The sequence below is a fragment of the Apodemus sylvaticus genome, chromosome 9, assembly GCF_947179515.1.
Source record: "Apodemus sylvaticus chromosome 9, mApoSyl1.1, whole genome shotgun sequence".
Classification (NCBI taxonomy): domain Eukaryota; kingdom Metazoa; phylum Chordata; class Mammalia; order Rodentia; family Muridae; genus Apodemus; species Apodemus sylvaticus.
Window position 1 is genome coordinate 79,517,514 of NC_067480.1, and position 14,061 is coordinate 79,531,574.

At 52.8% G+C, this 14,061-nt stretch overlaps 1 protein-coding gene across 2 annotated transcripts in view; it reads left to right on the forward strand.

Moving 5' to 3' along the window:
- Positions 1 to 14,061, forward strand: part of Foxp4 (forkhead box P4) — a 55,916-nt gene that overhangs the window by 22,482 nt on the left and 19,373 nt on the right. For both annotated transcript variants that reach the window (XM_052192486.1, XM_052192487.1), the window contains exon 3: positions 11,718 to 11,813. In XM_052192486.1, coding sequence (XP_052048446.1) covers positions 11,718 to 11,813 — 96 coding nt within the window. The remainder of the gene's footprint in view (positions 1 to 11,717; positions 11,814 to 14,061) is intronic.

Here is a 14,061-nt window from a genome sequence, read left to right on the forward strand (position 1 = left end):
AGCAGTCTCTCCAGTGACAGGCACCCAGTCCCCTGCCTGATGTGCAAGGAAGAACTTCTCCCACACAGTAGGTGCTAAGCACATGTGTGAATGCTTGGTGAGTAAGACTACTTCTTGCTTGACTGTAAGGGTCTCTTAAAACAAGAAAAAGAGGCAGGTCATTAGCTGAGTGAGCTGAAGTCCCAAGGCCCTCGGTGGAAGGAGAAACCCAGCTATTGAAAGTTGTCCACGAGCTTCCAACATGGCGCCAGGGCACCGGCATGCACATACATACACACTAGTCGTCAAAACTGAATTAAAGAATGCAGAAAACAAGTATTTCAAGTATAGTCAATGCAGGCCAAGAATCCCAGCACCCAGGAAGCTGAGGCCAGAGCATCTTGGGTTTAAGAACAGTCTGGGCTTCTTGGTGAGACCCTGATTAACCCTCGGTGGTTCTGGGGCTGTGGAGATGGCCGAGTAGAGACAGTGCATGTATGAGAACCTGAGTGTAGATCCCTGGCACCCACATACATGGTGGGTGTCATAGGATAAACCTGTAATCCCAGCATAGTGTGTTTGGGGGACAAGGAGAGAGAAAGGAGTCCCCAATATGGCCAGCCATTTAGTCTAGTTGAAACTATAAGAACTATAAGCCCCCCCCCCTTAAGTGAGAGACACTGTTTCAATAAAGTGGGAATTCAGGCTTGGAGGTTGATACAATTTAAATACATTGCATAGGGGCATGGGGGTTGATACAATTTAAATACATTGCATACAGGTCCATGACCCTTGAAGAATAGATAGATACATTTTTAAACAGTAATGTGGTAAAGGTATTGAGGAATATACCCCACTGTTAGCTTCTGACCTCAACCCATGCACCTTCACAGTTGAGCACAGTGCACACTCTTGTGAACACACACACACACACACAGGTGTACAAGCATCCCTGCAGAGCATGGTGGTAGGCTGGACACTGAGAAATTCAAGATCATCCTCCAGTACATAGAGTTGGAGGCTAGCCTACATGAAAGAGGACCACAGGGAGGACTCTGCCCACTGCCCTAAGTGGCCATTCATGGTGCCTGCTTCGAGGCAGAAGTTTGACAAAAATAAGTCTGTAGGTCACATTTTGTCATCTTGCCTTCCTGGGTGTCTGAGCCCTGATCCCTTTGTCCGTGGGTCCCTGTCTGTCTGCTGTGGGTAAACAAATCTAGTCCTGGCCTTTAGGAGGAATGAGTTGAGAGACAGCCGGGCAGGGCTGTCAGATGTCAGGCGGTGGCAGGATCTTAGGCTGGAGCAAACAGTGCTGAAGAGGGCAGCCGCGTCACTTCAGAACAAGAGCTAGTGCTCGTCTCCACGCAACTGCAGGCTGCGACCTTGTTTAAACAGAGGTGAAGAGGTGACGCGGCTTAGCTGCCAGGCCAGTTCTGGCTGCACCAAGTCCCTCGCTGCCCTGTTTCAGTATTTCCCAGAGCCTTTATGAGTAACGGAGCCACTGGAGTCCCTGGCTCTATAGTCACTCTGGGGCTTTCCCCAAATCTACTGCTGTACTCTGTGGAGCCTCGATCCTGTGAAGGTGGTGTGGGAAGACCGCAGACCTTTCAGATCCTTTAGCAGAAACTCTAGGGCAGGGGGTGTAGCTCCGTGGGTAAAGTGCTTGCCCTACATACCTGGCGCTGTGGGTTCAATCCCCAGCATAAACTTGGCATGATGTCACAGGCCTATAGACCCGTACTTGAAAAGTGGAGACCTAAGAAGTTCAAGGTCACCTGTCACCTTATTTGAGTTGGAGGTCACCCTGAGCAAGTGACGGTCGAGCCTTATTTAGCCTCTCCTACTGGAAATGCTGTGGGGACCCACAGATGCCCTTTGGGTTTGGGCTGGGAGAGGTACGCCCCTGCTTTTAGAAGATCTTAGGGACTGGTCCGGTTTGCTGGCGGGCAGACAGCTGGACTTGGAGCCAGGAAGGCTGAGCTGGCAAGGGGTGGGGGGGGGGGATTCAGAGCCTCTAGCCTCCGAGCTGAAAGGCATCCTGGGCCCCCCAGCCCCAGCGTTCCCATTGTCCTTGGGTTGCAGGGGTGACAGGTCAGGGAGGGTCACCAGAGGGTTGCCTAGCGTCTGGGAACTCCCCCTGCAGTTGCCACAGCAACCGGGCCAAATCCCACCCTGGTCACATCCTGTGAGGGAGATTCAAAAGGGTTGGGGGGGCTCAGCACAGTAATGGGCTTTTAACTCACCCCCTCCAAAGAGAAAGAGATGGGGGTTGGGGAGTCAGGGGGTTGGGGGAGGGGAGAAGAAGAATAGAAAGAGTCTTTCCTCCATCTGGCCCTCTTCTGCCCAAGCTACTTAGAAGGACTGGGTGGAAAAGGAGCTTCCAGAGGGGATCAGCCCCGCCCCACTGCACACAGGCTGCCAACAGTTGTCTGAAGGCTTCCTGCTGGTCCGGGGCCCATGTCTTCAGCACTCCAGCCCCATGCCCTGGATTCCTCTGCTTCAGCGCTGGTCCCTGTGACTAACTTCTCTCTGTCCCACTGGAGATGGAGGTCCTCCCCAGAGGAGCTGGGGTGTACAGAGAGATACTGCCCAGGGTGGAGAGTGCTTCGGAACTGTACCTCAGCACAAAAGTACATGGGGAAAGGCTGCCCTCCATTTTCTGAATTAGTAAGCCGAAGGTCACCCTTCTACCAAGAGGTAGCCCCTTTAGGAGAGAGGAAAGGGCCGGGACTTGGGGGAGGGGACCCTCCCAGGCTTGGGGGAAGGACCGCCCTCTTTTCTTGGCAAAGACTTCATCCTCATTGAGAGGGATTGAGGGGCTGGAGGAGGATTTGGGGGATCTTTTTCACCTGAAGGCAATGGGCTTAGGATAGGGTTGAAGGGGGGAGGGTTATATCCTAGCCGCCCATAAGGCTCCTCTAAAATCTTCCATTGGAGTTAGTGTTGCTCTGAGATGCTCTAATAGGAGTCCAGGGTAGGAAGGGCTCTTCCAGTTTGTAGTGTAAACCCAGCCCCCTGTAGAATTAGCTGGGGCCAGGCAGTGCAGAATAGCCCTGCTTCCAGAGAATTCTACAGCTAGGCCAGAGGACCTGACTATGAACCACCATCTCCATCTCTGCACTTTCGGTCCTTGTCCAGTGGCTGGATACCATACCTTCAAACACTGGGACTGCCGTCCTGTCTCTCCCAACCCTGCAGCCCGGCAGCACTGTGCCGAGCTGGCTCTGGCTGTGGTTGCCAGCTAAGCTCACCTGTGTTGCCTACGAGGGAGGGAAGGATGGGGGAGCCTTCTGAGGACCAAGTCCTTTCTGCGCTGCAGAGCCTCCCTTCCTTGACTGCTGTGCACCTGCAGAGGTCGACCTCTTCACGAAGAGGGAGCCCTCTGTAGAGTTGGCGGAGAGAATCTGCGACTGTATCAGGGTGTCACCCACCCTCGAGGGCCTGTCTGCATGTGCTTCCCTGGGTTTCATTTTAATGGTTCTAATTTGAGAATGTGCCGATGTCATTTTTACGAGGTTGGTGTAAAAAAAAAATTTACAGCCTTTTCCAAAAAGCTTTCTTTAAAAAAGAAAGAGAGAGATCCAAGGGAAGAAAAGTAGAATCACTTTGGGGGTTTTATAGTCTTCCCCCCACACAATTTTTGCCCCCCCCTTTCCTGTGTAATTTTGTCTTTATGTCTCTTCATTGGAAGACAAAGCCTCCCTGGTTAAGAACCTGTGTCTTTTCCTGAGTTTAGTTCCCTTCGTGCTGCCCGCCACTGACCTCAGGCCTCTGACCCTCTTTCCCTGCCACCCCCCTCCTATCTGTCCAAAAAGAGTTTTAAGCAGTGGATGAGCAAGTAGGAACATTTATTAGATGCCAGCTGTTTACTAGCCGGGGTCTAGGTATCACCTTCTGCTCAGTCTTCCAGAGGACCACCCCCCATCACCGGGTGTTGAATGAGGTAATCTTCACCCCACCTGCCTGGCACGCCTGTGGTCCGTGCACCGAGAAGCTGAGGGAGAAGAGTCATACGTTTAAGGTTAGCCCACAGATAGCAGGATTTTGTCTTAAAAAAACAGAAATAGACGGGGCTAGAGAGATGGCTTAGTGTTTTAGAACACTGACTTTCTCCCTGAGGACTGGGGTTTGATTCCCAGCACCTACCTGTGACTCACAATCACAACTGTCTTTAATCTGATGCCCTCTTCTGACCTCTGTGGGCACCAGGCACATATGTGGTACATAGACACACATACAAGCAAAGACAATCAAAAAAGACTGTATACACTAAGAGAAAAAATATTGAAGACAGGCTGGAGAGATGGCTCAGTGGTTATGAATACTGACTGCTCTTCCAGAAGTCCTAAGTTCAATTCCCAGCAATCACACATGGCTCACAACCATCTGTAATGGGATCCAATACCCCCTTCTGGTGTCTGAAGACATCAACAGCATAAATAAATGATGAATGAATGAATGAATGAATGAATGAATGAATAAATCTTTTTTAAAAAATGTTTAAAAAATAAGATTAAAGACAAAGCCAACAGGTCAAGGATGTGACTCAGTCAAGTAAAGTGCTTGGCAAACAAGCATGAGGACCTGAGTCCTAGCCCCTGTGCCCATTTAAAAGGTCTAGAATCTTTAGTGCTGTAAAGGCAGAGACTGACCAGCTAGCTCAACCAAGTAGACAAACTTGTCAAAGGGGGCGCTATTGAGGAAGATATCTGGTGATGGCCTCCACCTGCAGGCTCACACATGTGCTCCATAAGCCTCATGTTTTGCTTTTTCTACCCCAGGGCCTTTGCACCACCTGTTTCTCAGCCTTGAATACTCTCCCTAGGAAGGATTAGGGGCCTCTGTGGTGAGCAGCCTCAGAAGACTCCCTGCAGTGCTTTACATAGCTCTTCTTCTCAGCATAGGGCTTAGCTGCCTTAGGATTTGTTTGTCTGGTGGTCGGTTGTCCCTCTAAGCTAGGTAGCCCAGGCAGTTAGGAGTTGTTCCTTGACCTTGACAGTGGCTCCTAGGACAGTAGTGTCAGGGACTGGGTTGTCCTGGGCCTGAAGCTCACAGCCTAAGAACGGATGTGAGACGCTGGGAGGGGGGCGGGTGTAAGTAGCATCTCTAGAGGCCTTCTGGGCTCCCCTTCAATCCAGCCTAAATCTAGCGTGCCCCAGACACACTCATGATCGGCACAGGACTGGGTTTAATCCCTGAAGCTCACATAACTATGGACACAGTATGGATGAGACTGAATTCCAGCTTTGTCAGTTATTTCCAGAGGCACACGAGAAAGTGTGGTGTTTGCTGGTTAGGGCTGCCTGTGGCATCACCCGTGAATGTAGTTTGCTGGTGTGGCATCTCCCGTCACCTGTGGCAGGCTCTCAGTCTGCTTCCCTGCAGAGCCCAGCTTTAGGTCTGGTGGTCGCTGGTCCTGCTTGTGCCACTGTGTCTCTGGGTAAACATCTTCTTTGTTGACCTGTCTGACATTCCTTTACTGATAGGACATTCGGACCAATTCTTGGGTTATTTGGACCCCACTTGGCTGGATGCCCTCCAATACTCAAGTCTCCCAAGCAGAGGATAAAACAGTGTATTCTTCCAGCATATTCCTGGGTCTCCCCTCCCCCACAACACACAGAGGGGTGGGAAGGGGCCAACACCACCTGGGGTTCTCAGCCTGACAAAAGGCCCTGAGCATCCCTGCACCATCTTCAACTGCATAGCCTCAGCCCAGAGGTGGGAGATCCCTCTTTCCTGAGTCCTTTTTTTAATTTTTGTTTTGTTTTATGTAAGTTGATATTTTGCCTACATATGTGGATCTCCTGGAACAGGAGTTACAGACAGTTGTGAGCCCCCATATGGGTGCTGGGAATTGAGCCCTGGTCCTCCGGAAGAGCAGCCAATGCTCTTAAACCTCGGGGGCCGTCTCTCCAGCCCCAAGACGTGTTCTTTTCAAAGCGGCCAGTCCTGTTCTCAGCTTGCAGCTTCAGCCTCTGCTCTAGACCCTTGCTGGATGCTCCCTGATTCCACCCATCAGCCATAGATGCTTGTGGAGATCCCGCTGATGCCCTGCGGTGCAGGGGGGGAGCTCAACTCCCTTAAGGAGTCCTGAAGCTTGGACGGGGTGTGAGCCAGGGGAGGATGATGCCAGCCGCACCTTCACTCAGGTGCAGTGACAGCGACGAGCACTTGGCGGCCGCTCGTGACAATGGCAGTGTTTTGGTTGTGTGTCAGGTGCTGAGCTAAGTCCTCCATGTATGTTGTCGCGTGTGTTTCTACACGGGATCCACGTGAAGGCAGTCAGAGCTCACTCCAGCTTTTCAGCGGGAACAGACTGAGGGTCAGGCTTTGCTAAGGTCGCTCAGCATAAAGGGGGAGGGGAGAGGTCTCTGTCTCTTTTGCCAGGGTCTGTGTGCTGAGTGAATGATACAGCCTCCCCTTAGAGGAGGAAGGATAGCCTTGTCCCGCAAAACATAGCATAGTGTGTGGTGGTTTTTTGGTTTTGTTTTGTTTTGTTTTGAAGTGAGGTCTCATGTAACTCAGGCTAGCCTCAAACTCACCACGTATTTAAGGATGGCCCTGAACTAACTATCTATCTATCTATCTATCTATCTATCTATCTATCTATCTATCTATCTATCTATCTTTCTTTCTCTCTCTCTCTCTCTCTCTCTCTCTTTCTTTCTTTCTTTCTTTCTTTCTTCCCCCTCCTCCTCTTTTTCCTCTTCCTCCTCCTCCTCTTCCTCCTCCTCTTCCTCTTCTTCCTCCTCCTTATACCTCTTTATTGTTTTTGGTTTTGGCTATCCTGGAATTCTCTCTGTAGACCAGGCTAGCCTCTGAACTAAGAGATCCACCTGCCTCTGCTTCCCAAGTGCTGGGATTAGACCTGTTTGTCACCATCAACACCACCACCACCACCACCCGCCACCGCTGCCACTGCCACCAGCATGACCCCAAACTTTTAATCCTAGTACCTCTACCTCCTGAACTGAGACCACCTAGATTGGTTTTATGTGACACTGGAGCTGAACCAGGTTTCATCCCGTTTCATGACAAGAGCTTTGTGCGTGCAGTCAGACGTGGAGACGGTGTACAGTATAGATCGGAAGCTGCAGACCCCACCCACATATGCTTTTCAGTTGGAAGACGAGGAAGAGAGAAGGGGGGCTGGGGAGCTGCTCCCTAATTTTCAGTCTCATCCACCCTTTTTCCTTTCTTATCCCTTAAGATTTCCCTGATGATGCACGCTTTAACCCCAGCGCTCAGGAGTCAGAGGCAGCCCGGTATCTGAGTTTGAGGACAGCCTGGACTACACAGTGAGCTCCAGGGCAGCCAAGACTGCATAGTGAGACCCTGTCACAAAAATACAGACACGAAACCACAAAGGTTTCCCTGGTGGCTTGGCCCGTGCTGGCCATCTGAGCAGCCTTCCCTCTCAGGTGCCACTCCTCAGAAACTCTGGGACAGCCCTGGTCTCCTTCCCACCTCAGCCTGCTGCACCCCCAACCCCTTTCCTGTTCAAAGTACTAGAAGCCTGGACCTCGTGGCTCTGCTTACAGCCTCAGGGTGCCTTCATGGGGCCCCAATACCTCGGGCCTATTTCCTTGACTTTAAAGTGAATATAGGTTTGTTTATTTGCATGCTTGTTTGTATGAGTGATCTATCTTCAGACACACCAGAAGAGGGCATCAGATGTCATTACAGATAGTTGTGAGCCACCATGTGGTTGCTGGGAATTGAACTCAGGACCTCTGGGAGAGCAGCCAGTGCTCTTAATCACAGAGCCATCTCTCTATCCCCTAAAGTGAACATAGTTACACCTGCCTGGCCTAGCTTAGTGTGGGGCTGAAGGTTGGGGGCGTTGCTCCTCCCGAGTCTTTTAATGTCCGCAGACTTCGGCTCTGGCACTGTGGGCCTCTCAGCTCCCCTGACATTCTCCAGAAGTTGGATACTGCAAGGCTTGCCTGTGACCTGGGACAGGCCTGTGCCAGCCTTCCACACTTAGCCTGGACCCATATGGACTTTGTGTGCAAGGATAATGACCTCTGTGTGCTGGGATAGGATGCTCACAGCTGCGATTGACAATATTTGTGCTCTTGAGGGGCTCCTGGTCCAGTGTAAGCCTGGCCTTCTGACTTCAGACCCCAGAATCCATATAAAGGAAAAGGGGGAAAAGTTGTCCTCTGATCTCTACTTACATGCATATACACACTTACATGCACAGGTATGCACACATGTACACACACACACACACATACATGCACACCCAACCACACAATGGGTGGCCCCAGTTTGGTCAGCATCATTAAAATAGGTGAGCCTGTCTGTGAGGTCAGGGCCTGTTGCTTCCATATACCACAGAGTGCGGGTCCAGTGGTTCATGTAGCCCTCAGTGGTGGAGCAGAAAAGACCTTGACCCTTGGTGCTTCTCACTGATGGAGAAATGAAATTCAAATGAAGCTCCAGGATCTTAGGCCTGCCTGATCCATTAGGCAAGCAGTGTACAAAAAGGCAGCCCAGGGTTTGGGGATGCCCAAGGCTCCCAGAGCACTCTTCCTCAGCCAGGGCCTAGATGTGTAGACAGCAAAGCCCGTGGCATAAAGAAGAGCCCAAAACAGCAGTCATTGCCCCCTAAGCGCTGTGTGACATGCCGTGGCCATCCAAGGAGGAGAGCTTAGACCACAGCACTGGAATCTGCTCACACACACCATTTGACACCTACAGTGTAGTCTCTAGGTGACATCAGGTCCCCGCTGGGTCAAGGCTGGCTCCAGGCAAACATGAGAAAGGCACTTACTTTGTCCACCATCAGCTTCCCATCACTAGGCCAAGGCCTGCGTGTGGTGGGAAGAGGAGGGTGAGTTAGTGAATGAAAGAATGAATGAATGAATGGGTGACTGGGGTGCCCAGAGACACAATGTCCAGCTTCTGCGGCCCCTCCATCCTTCTCCAGTCTTTCCTCCTGCCTCCCCAGCACAATTCAGCTTTCTGCCTGCCGTGGGAGTGTCTTCCAGTCCCCTCTGCCCCTGCCACATGCCACTTCCTGTGTGCTGTCACCACTGTAGGAACACCTCTCTTTCTCCTCCTTGTCCCCTGATGAGCTGGCCCTCCGGGACTCCAAGACTTCTCTCTGGGTGGCCTTTCTCTGGAGGTCCTTTCCATGTGGGGACAGGAGCCCCGGCCACCTAGCCTGACCCAGCACACAGTAGGTACTTCATGCTAATGAAAGTGGGGATGAGAAGGGAGGAAAGGGGCAGACAAGCCTGCCAGGTGGAGTGGGAAAAATCTGACCCAAGCGGGAGGGAGATTCCTAGGGCAGGGGCAGGGTGGGGCGAGGAAGAGGGAGTTATGAGATGGGGAGTGGAGGGCCTGCTGCCTCTGCTGCCTCCACTGCCCCCACCCTGTAAATCTTGTAATTTCATGCTCTATGGGACCACAAAGTAAGAGAGAGGGTGAGGACTGAATTCAACTCCCCTGACTACTCTGCTGCCTCAGAGACTGGGCAGGCTCTTCCCCCTCACCCCCCCCCACATACCCAGAAATCCCTCTGTTGCTGTTCCCCCCACATCAGGGATCTGTCCCCTTCCCACTGACCAGCGTCTCTTTTGAATCACCCGTGCTGGTGAGCTCTGGCGTCAACCCCCACTCCCACAACTGTCCTCTGACCCTGCCCGCCCTCTCATCACTCTCTCCAGCTTTAGAGAACAAGAAGCATTCTGTAAGGTTAGACCTGGAGGCCAGAAAAGCTAGGTCGCAGAGGCCAGAACACCTTCCTCAGGGACCCCAGGCCACCTCCCCGCCTCTCCTCACCAGCTAAGCCTCCTGTGATCTCAGAGTCTCCACCCAGGAAGGTCAGATTTCTCTGCTTTCTAAAGAAAACCTTTTGGGAGAGGCAGCGTTCTGACTCCTCCTGGAAGTCTGGAACATTTAGGGTGGGGAGGAGCCGGAGTGGTCGGGTCCAGGGCTGCCAAGGAGCACACGTTCCCATAGATACACCAGTGCGTATTTAGATAGCGTCCGAAGGTAAACTAGGCTGAAACCCCAGGAAACCATGCCAGTCAACACTGGGAAGGGCCATGCAGGTGGACTGTATATAAATAGTTACCCTGGGTACACAGTGGGTGCTCAGAGGGTGTTTGCTGAGCTGTGAGTGTCCACCACACACATCCCTGGTACTGCAGGAGCTGGAGGTGTGACTCAATGGGAGAGCACTTGCCTAAGGATGTGCAGGAGGCCCTGGGCCTGATCAAATGGGGCAAGCATTGCAAAGAGGGTGTAGGGGAAAGGAAAGAAAAGAGTTTTATCCTAAAAGATTCCGGGGTAGAAGAGTAGGACCCACGTGAGAAAGGAGCAGGTGTTAGTGGCAGTAGGAGAGCCAGCCACAAGTTGGACACCTTCAGCTAACAAGTGTGGGCTGGGCGGAGGGGGTGGGGGAGCGGCTAAGTAGGGAGCCACCTGGGAATTACTGAGAAGAAAAGGGTACAGATGTCCCCCGAATGCCAACGAGTCGGCGGCAGGCATGGGTCTTTTAATCCCTCTGAGTGATCCTGAGGTGGGGAGTGTCCCAGTTTCACGGATAAAGAGAAGGATGAGGAGACAGAACCACGGAGACATGGGATGACTTACCCAAGGTCACAGCGAGCGAACTGCATACAGAGGTGGGATTGGAGCCCACATCTGTCTGGTGCCAGAGCCCTGCCTCCAGGACCTGGATACGTCTGCTTCAGCTCTCGAGGAGGCCTTTAAGGAACCTGGAGCTGACTGGACAGGTCTCCACTGTCATACCTCCACCTCTGGGTCTCAGGGACAAGGTCTTGGCTGGGCCCATATTCCTGGCCCAGACCCATATTCCTGACCCTCCGTGACCCTTCAGTCTCACGCCAGACTTACCACTCCCCACCTATCCCTAGCTGCACCCCACTCCACATCCTATTCCTGTGATCCCCTTGGTTCTGTCCTTCGTCGCTGCAACCACCAAGCCCAGGCACCCATGTGACTAATCGTTTAGACACAGCCTTCAAATACAATTTCCTTGGGGCCAGTGACCCTTCCCCTCCACCCACCTGTGCACCCTAGCTGCATGGCCTGTCTGTAGTCCCCTCCCCTCCTTAAGTCAGACTTCCTGGACAGATCAGCTGATCTTGGGACAAGTTACTTACTTGACCTCCTAGGGATTTAGCTGCCTCTTCTGTAAGAGGAAGCTGATAAGCTACCTCAAGGCTTTATAAAGGAAGATCAAGAGCTTGCCTGCAGCCCTGAGTGACAGCAGCAGATTTCTGAGTTCAAGGCCAGCCTGGTCTCAAACATAGTGAGTTCCAGAGCAGCCATGGCCTTTCTCAAAAATACATAGGCAGACAAACAGACATCCATAAAGCCCCAGTCATGTGGATGCTCAGCAAAAAACAGCTACTCTGACCTGACCTCACCTCGCCCTCCTGCACTTTTACCTAGAGTCCTTTTGACCCTTGACCCTTTCATTTGTTGTCTTAATTGAAAACCAATGGACTCTCCGAGCCCTGGGGGAGCCCTTGAAGGCTGCACTGTGACCCTGTCCTCAGCGACTCCTACCTCCATCCTTACCCCAAGACCATACAGACCTGTGACCCTCACTACCTTCTGCCTCTTTACCCCCTCCACCTCCACCCCCACTCCCACTCCCACCCCCACCCGCACTTCCGTGTACTCATCCCTGATCCCAGCCACTTCTGAAGGCCTTGCTGGGGCCTCTCACTGACTCAGCCCCTGTCTTACAGGCTCTCCAGGTGGCCCGGCAGTTCCTGTTGCAGCAAGCCTCCAGCCTGAACTCCCCGGGGAACAATGACAGTAAACAGTCGGCCTCTGCAGTGCAGGTGAGAAGGGGGGGACCCACCCGTTCTAGGCAGGAGTGGGAAGGGGGACAGGGCTCGAGGGGTTGTTCTTGGTGGGGTGGGGGCTGTCAGAGAGACTTTCCAGCTCCATGCTCTTAAAAGAAGTACAGTCATTGCAGGGTGGGGCGGAGACACTCTCACCTCTGTGTCTCCACCTGATCGGCCAGGGCTAGGACTGCCTAGTTTCTTTGTCTGCACCTCTCTGGACCTGACTCACTGGGGTTCCTCCCACTGGCTCTCAGGGAGTCCTCCTTCCTCCCCACGAGTTACCCTGTCCCTAAACTGAGTCTAGGTCCCTCCCAGGTTTCTCAGTTGAAGAATCACTAAGTCTCCCCTCCCCCCATCTCTCCCATTCTCTCCCCGTTTCCTGTCTCTTGACATCTCTCTGTCTCTTCTGTTTTCCTTTGCACAATCTGCCCTTTTTTCCCTCCCCCTCCCCCCCCAGCCTGTCGGCCCATCTGGCTGGCTGGAGGGGGAGGGGGAGCGGGAGGGGGTGGGGAAGCCTGGCCTTCTGTTTACCTTTTGTGTCACAAAGAACTTGGGAGAATTGCAGACTGGGTCCCACTGGGTCACCACTCTGGCAAACGGCCTTCCTCCCAGCATCCCCCCCCTCCGCCCCTCCCTGCTGTGTGTGTGGGGGGGGGGGACAGGAGAGGGCTGGGGGCTGAGGGGAAGATTAAACCAGGCTCTGAAAGGAAGTTTATGTAAGGGGGAATGGGGTGGGCACTGCTGTGTTGATCCTGAGACCCCTGGGGCCCTAGGGGACCTGGAGGACACACGGAGGAGAACAGGGACGTGAGGTACATGAGGTAGGTTCCAGGTTCCGGGGGCTCTCAGGACGCAGCCCTAGTGCCCAGAGACAAGTTATCTATGCTTGGGTTTTCTTTTTAAAGCTTATGTTTGGAAAGGGCTTTGAAAAAGTTCAAGGTGCCAGACAGCTGTGCAGCCATAGCTGTCGTCATTGTCGTCGTCTCTGTCTGTCTGTCTGTCTGTCTGTCTATGCACTCCTAAGATCTTCCAAGATGGGCGCTGGCAAAGGGGTGTGGCTTGGGGGGGGGCACAAAGTCTGGAAAAGCGACAGAAGGAGGGAGTGGGAGCAGATCTCCAGGGCTGTCAGACTAGGTGTCATAGGATGAGGGCTCTCCCCATGGATGCTTCCCGTGCTGGGCTGGCTTAGGACCTCCTTGTAAAACAGGGAGGTGTGAGTTGTGGAACAGGACCCTGACCTCCACCGCTTCCCCCCATCTGCAGCTGGAAAGTGCCTCACGACCCCCAGCAGGACAGGAGGAGTTGGGTGGCTCTGGTGGAGAACCCGCATCAGGGGGGACTTTCCAGCTGGGGGCCGGGATGGTGATCCGAAGGTCACTTCCTTAGCACGCCTTCCCTGCCAAAGCGAACTGCCGTGGTGGGCTCTGAGAGAGAAAAGATGCTCTTTCTTTACATTTTCACCTCCCAGGAATCAGCTCCTCTCCCCCCAACCCCAACCCCCCCATTCAGCACATACCAAGTGCTTTTTTTTCTTTCACATGTGTGCACATGTGTGCATATTTGTGTGCACATATGAGCAAGTACCTGTGACAGCCAGAAGGATAACCTCCCGTGTCATCCCCAAGGCAGCGTCAGGATCCTCACCGCCTCATCTGAGACAGTCTCAGTAGCACACTGGCTGGCCGACAGGTCCCAGGGGTGGGTGTTGAAGTTCAAACTCCAGGACTTCTCAAGTCACATTGCAGGGAGCGTTTACCAAAAGAGCCACCCCACCCGACAGCCTGGATGCAGAGTGCTTATCCAGCGCCGGCCCTCATACCCTTGGGACAGCTGCTATTATTAATCCATTTTCAAATGAGGAAAAAAAAAAGGCTCTGAGAGGGTGTCTAACTAGTCCAAAGTCACTCTGTGTCCTAATTTTGTAATAAAGTACCTTGGAACAAAACAGTTCAGGAAAGAGAGGGTTTAGTAGACTCACGAGCCCAGGATATATTCACTACGGAGAATTCAAGGCAGGAACTCAAGGTGGCTAGGGACATCCAAGAGCAGAGAGGACGAACGCATGCGTGCCCAGGGTCGCTTGCCTTCTTGACACAGTGCAGGGAGCTGTGCCAACAGGCAGTTCATTTTCTGGCTAAGTCCCACCCACACACACACACACACCTCACCTGTCAATTAATGTGATCAAGACCATGCATTACAGGCGCTCCCACTGGCCAACCTGATCTGGACCGTCCCTCAT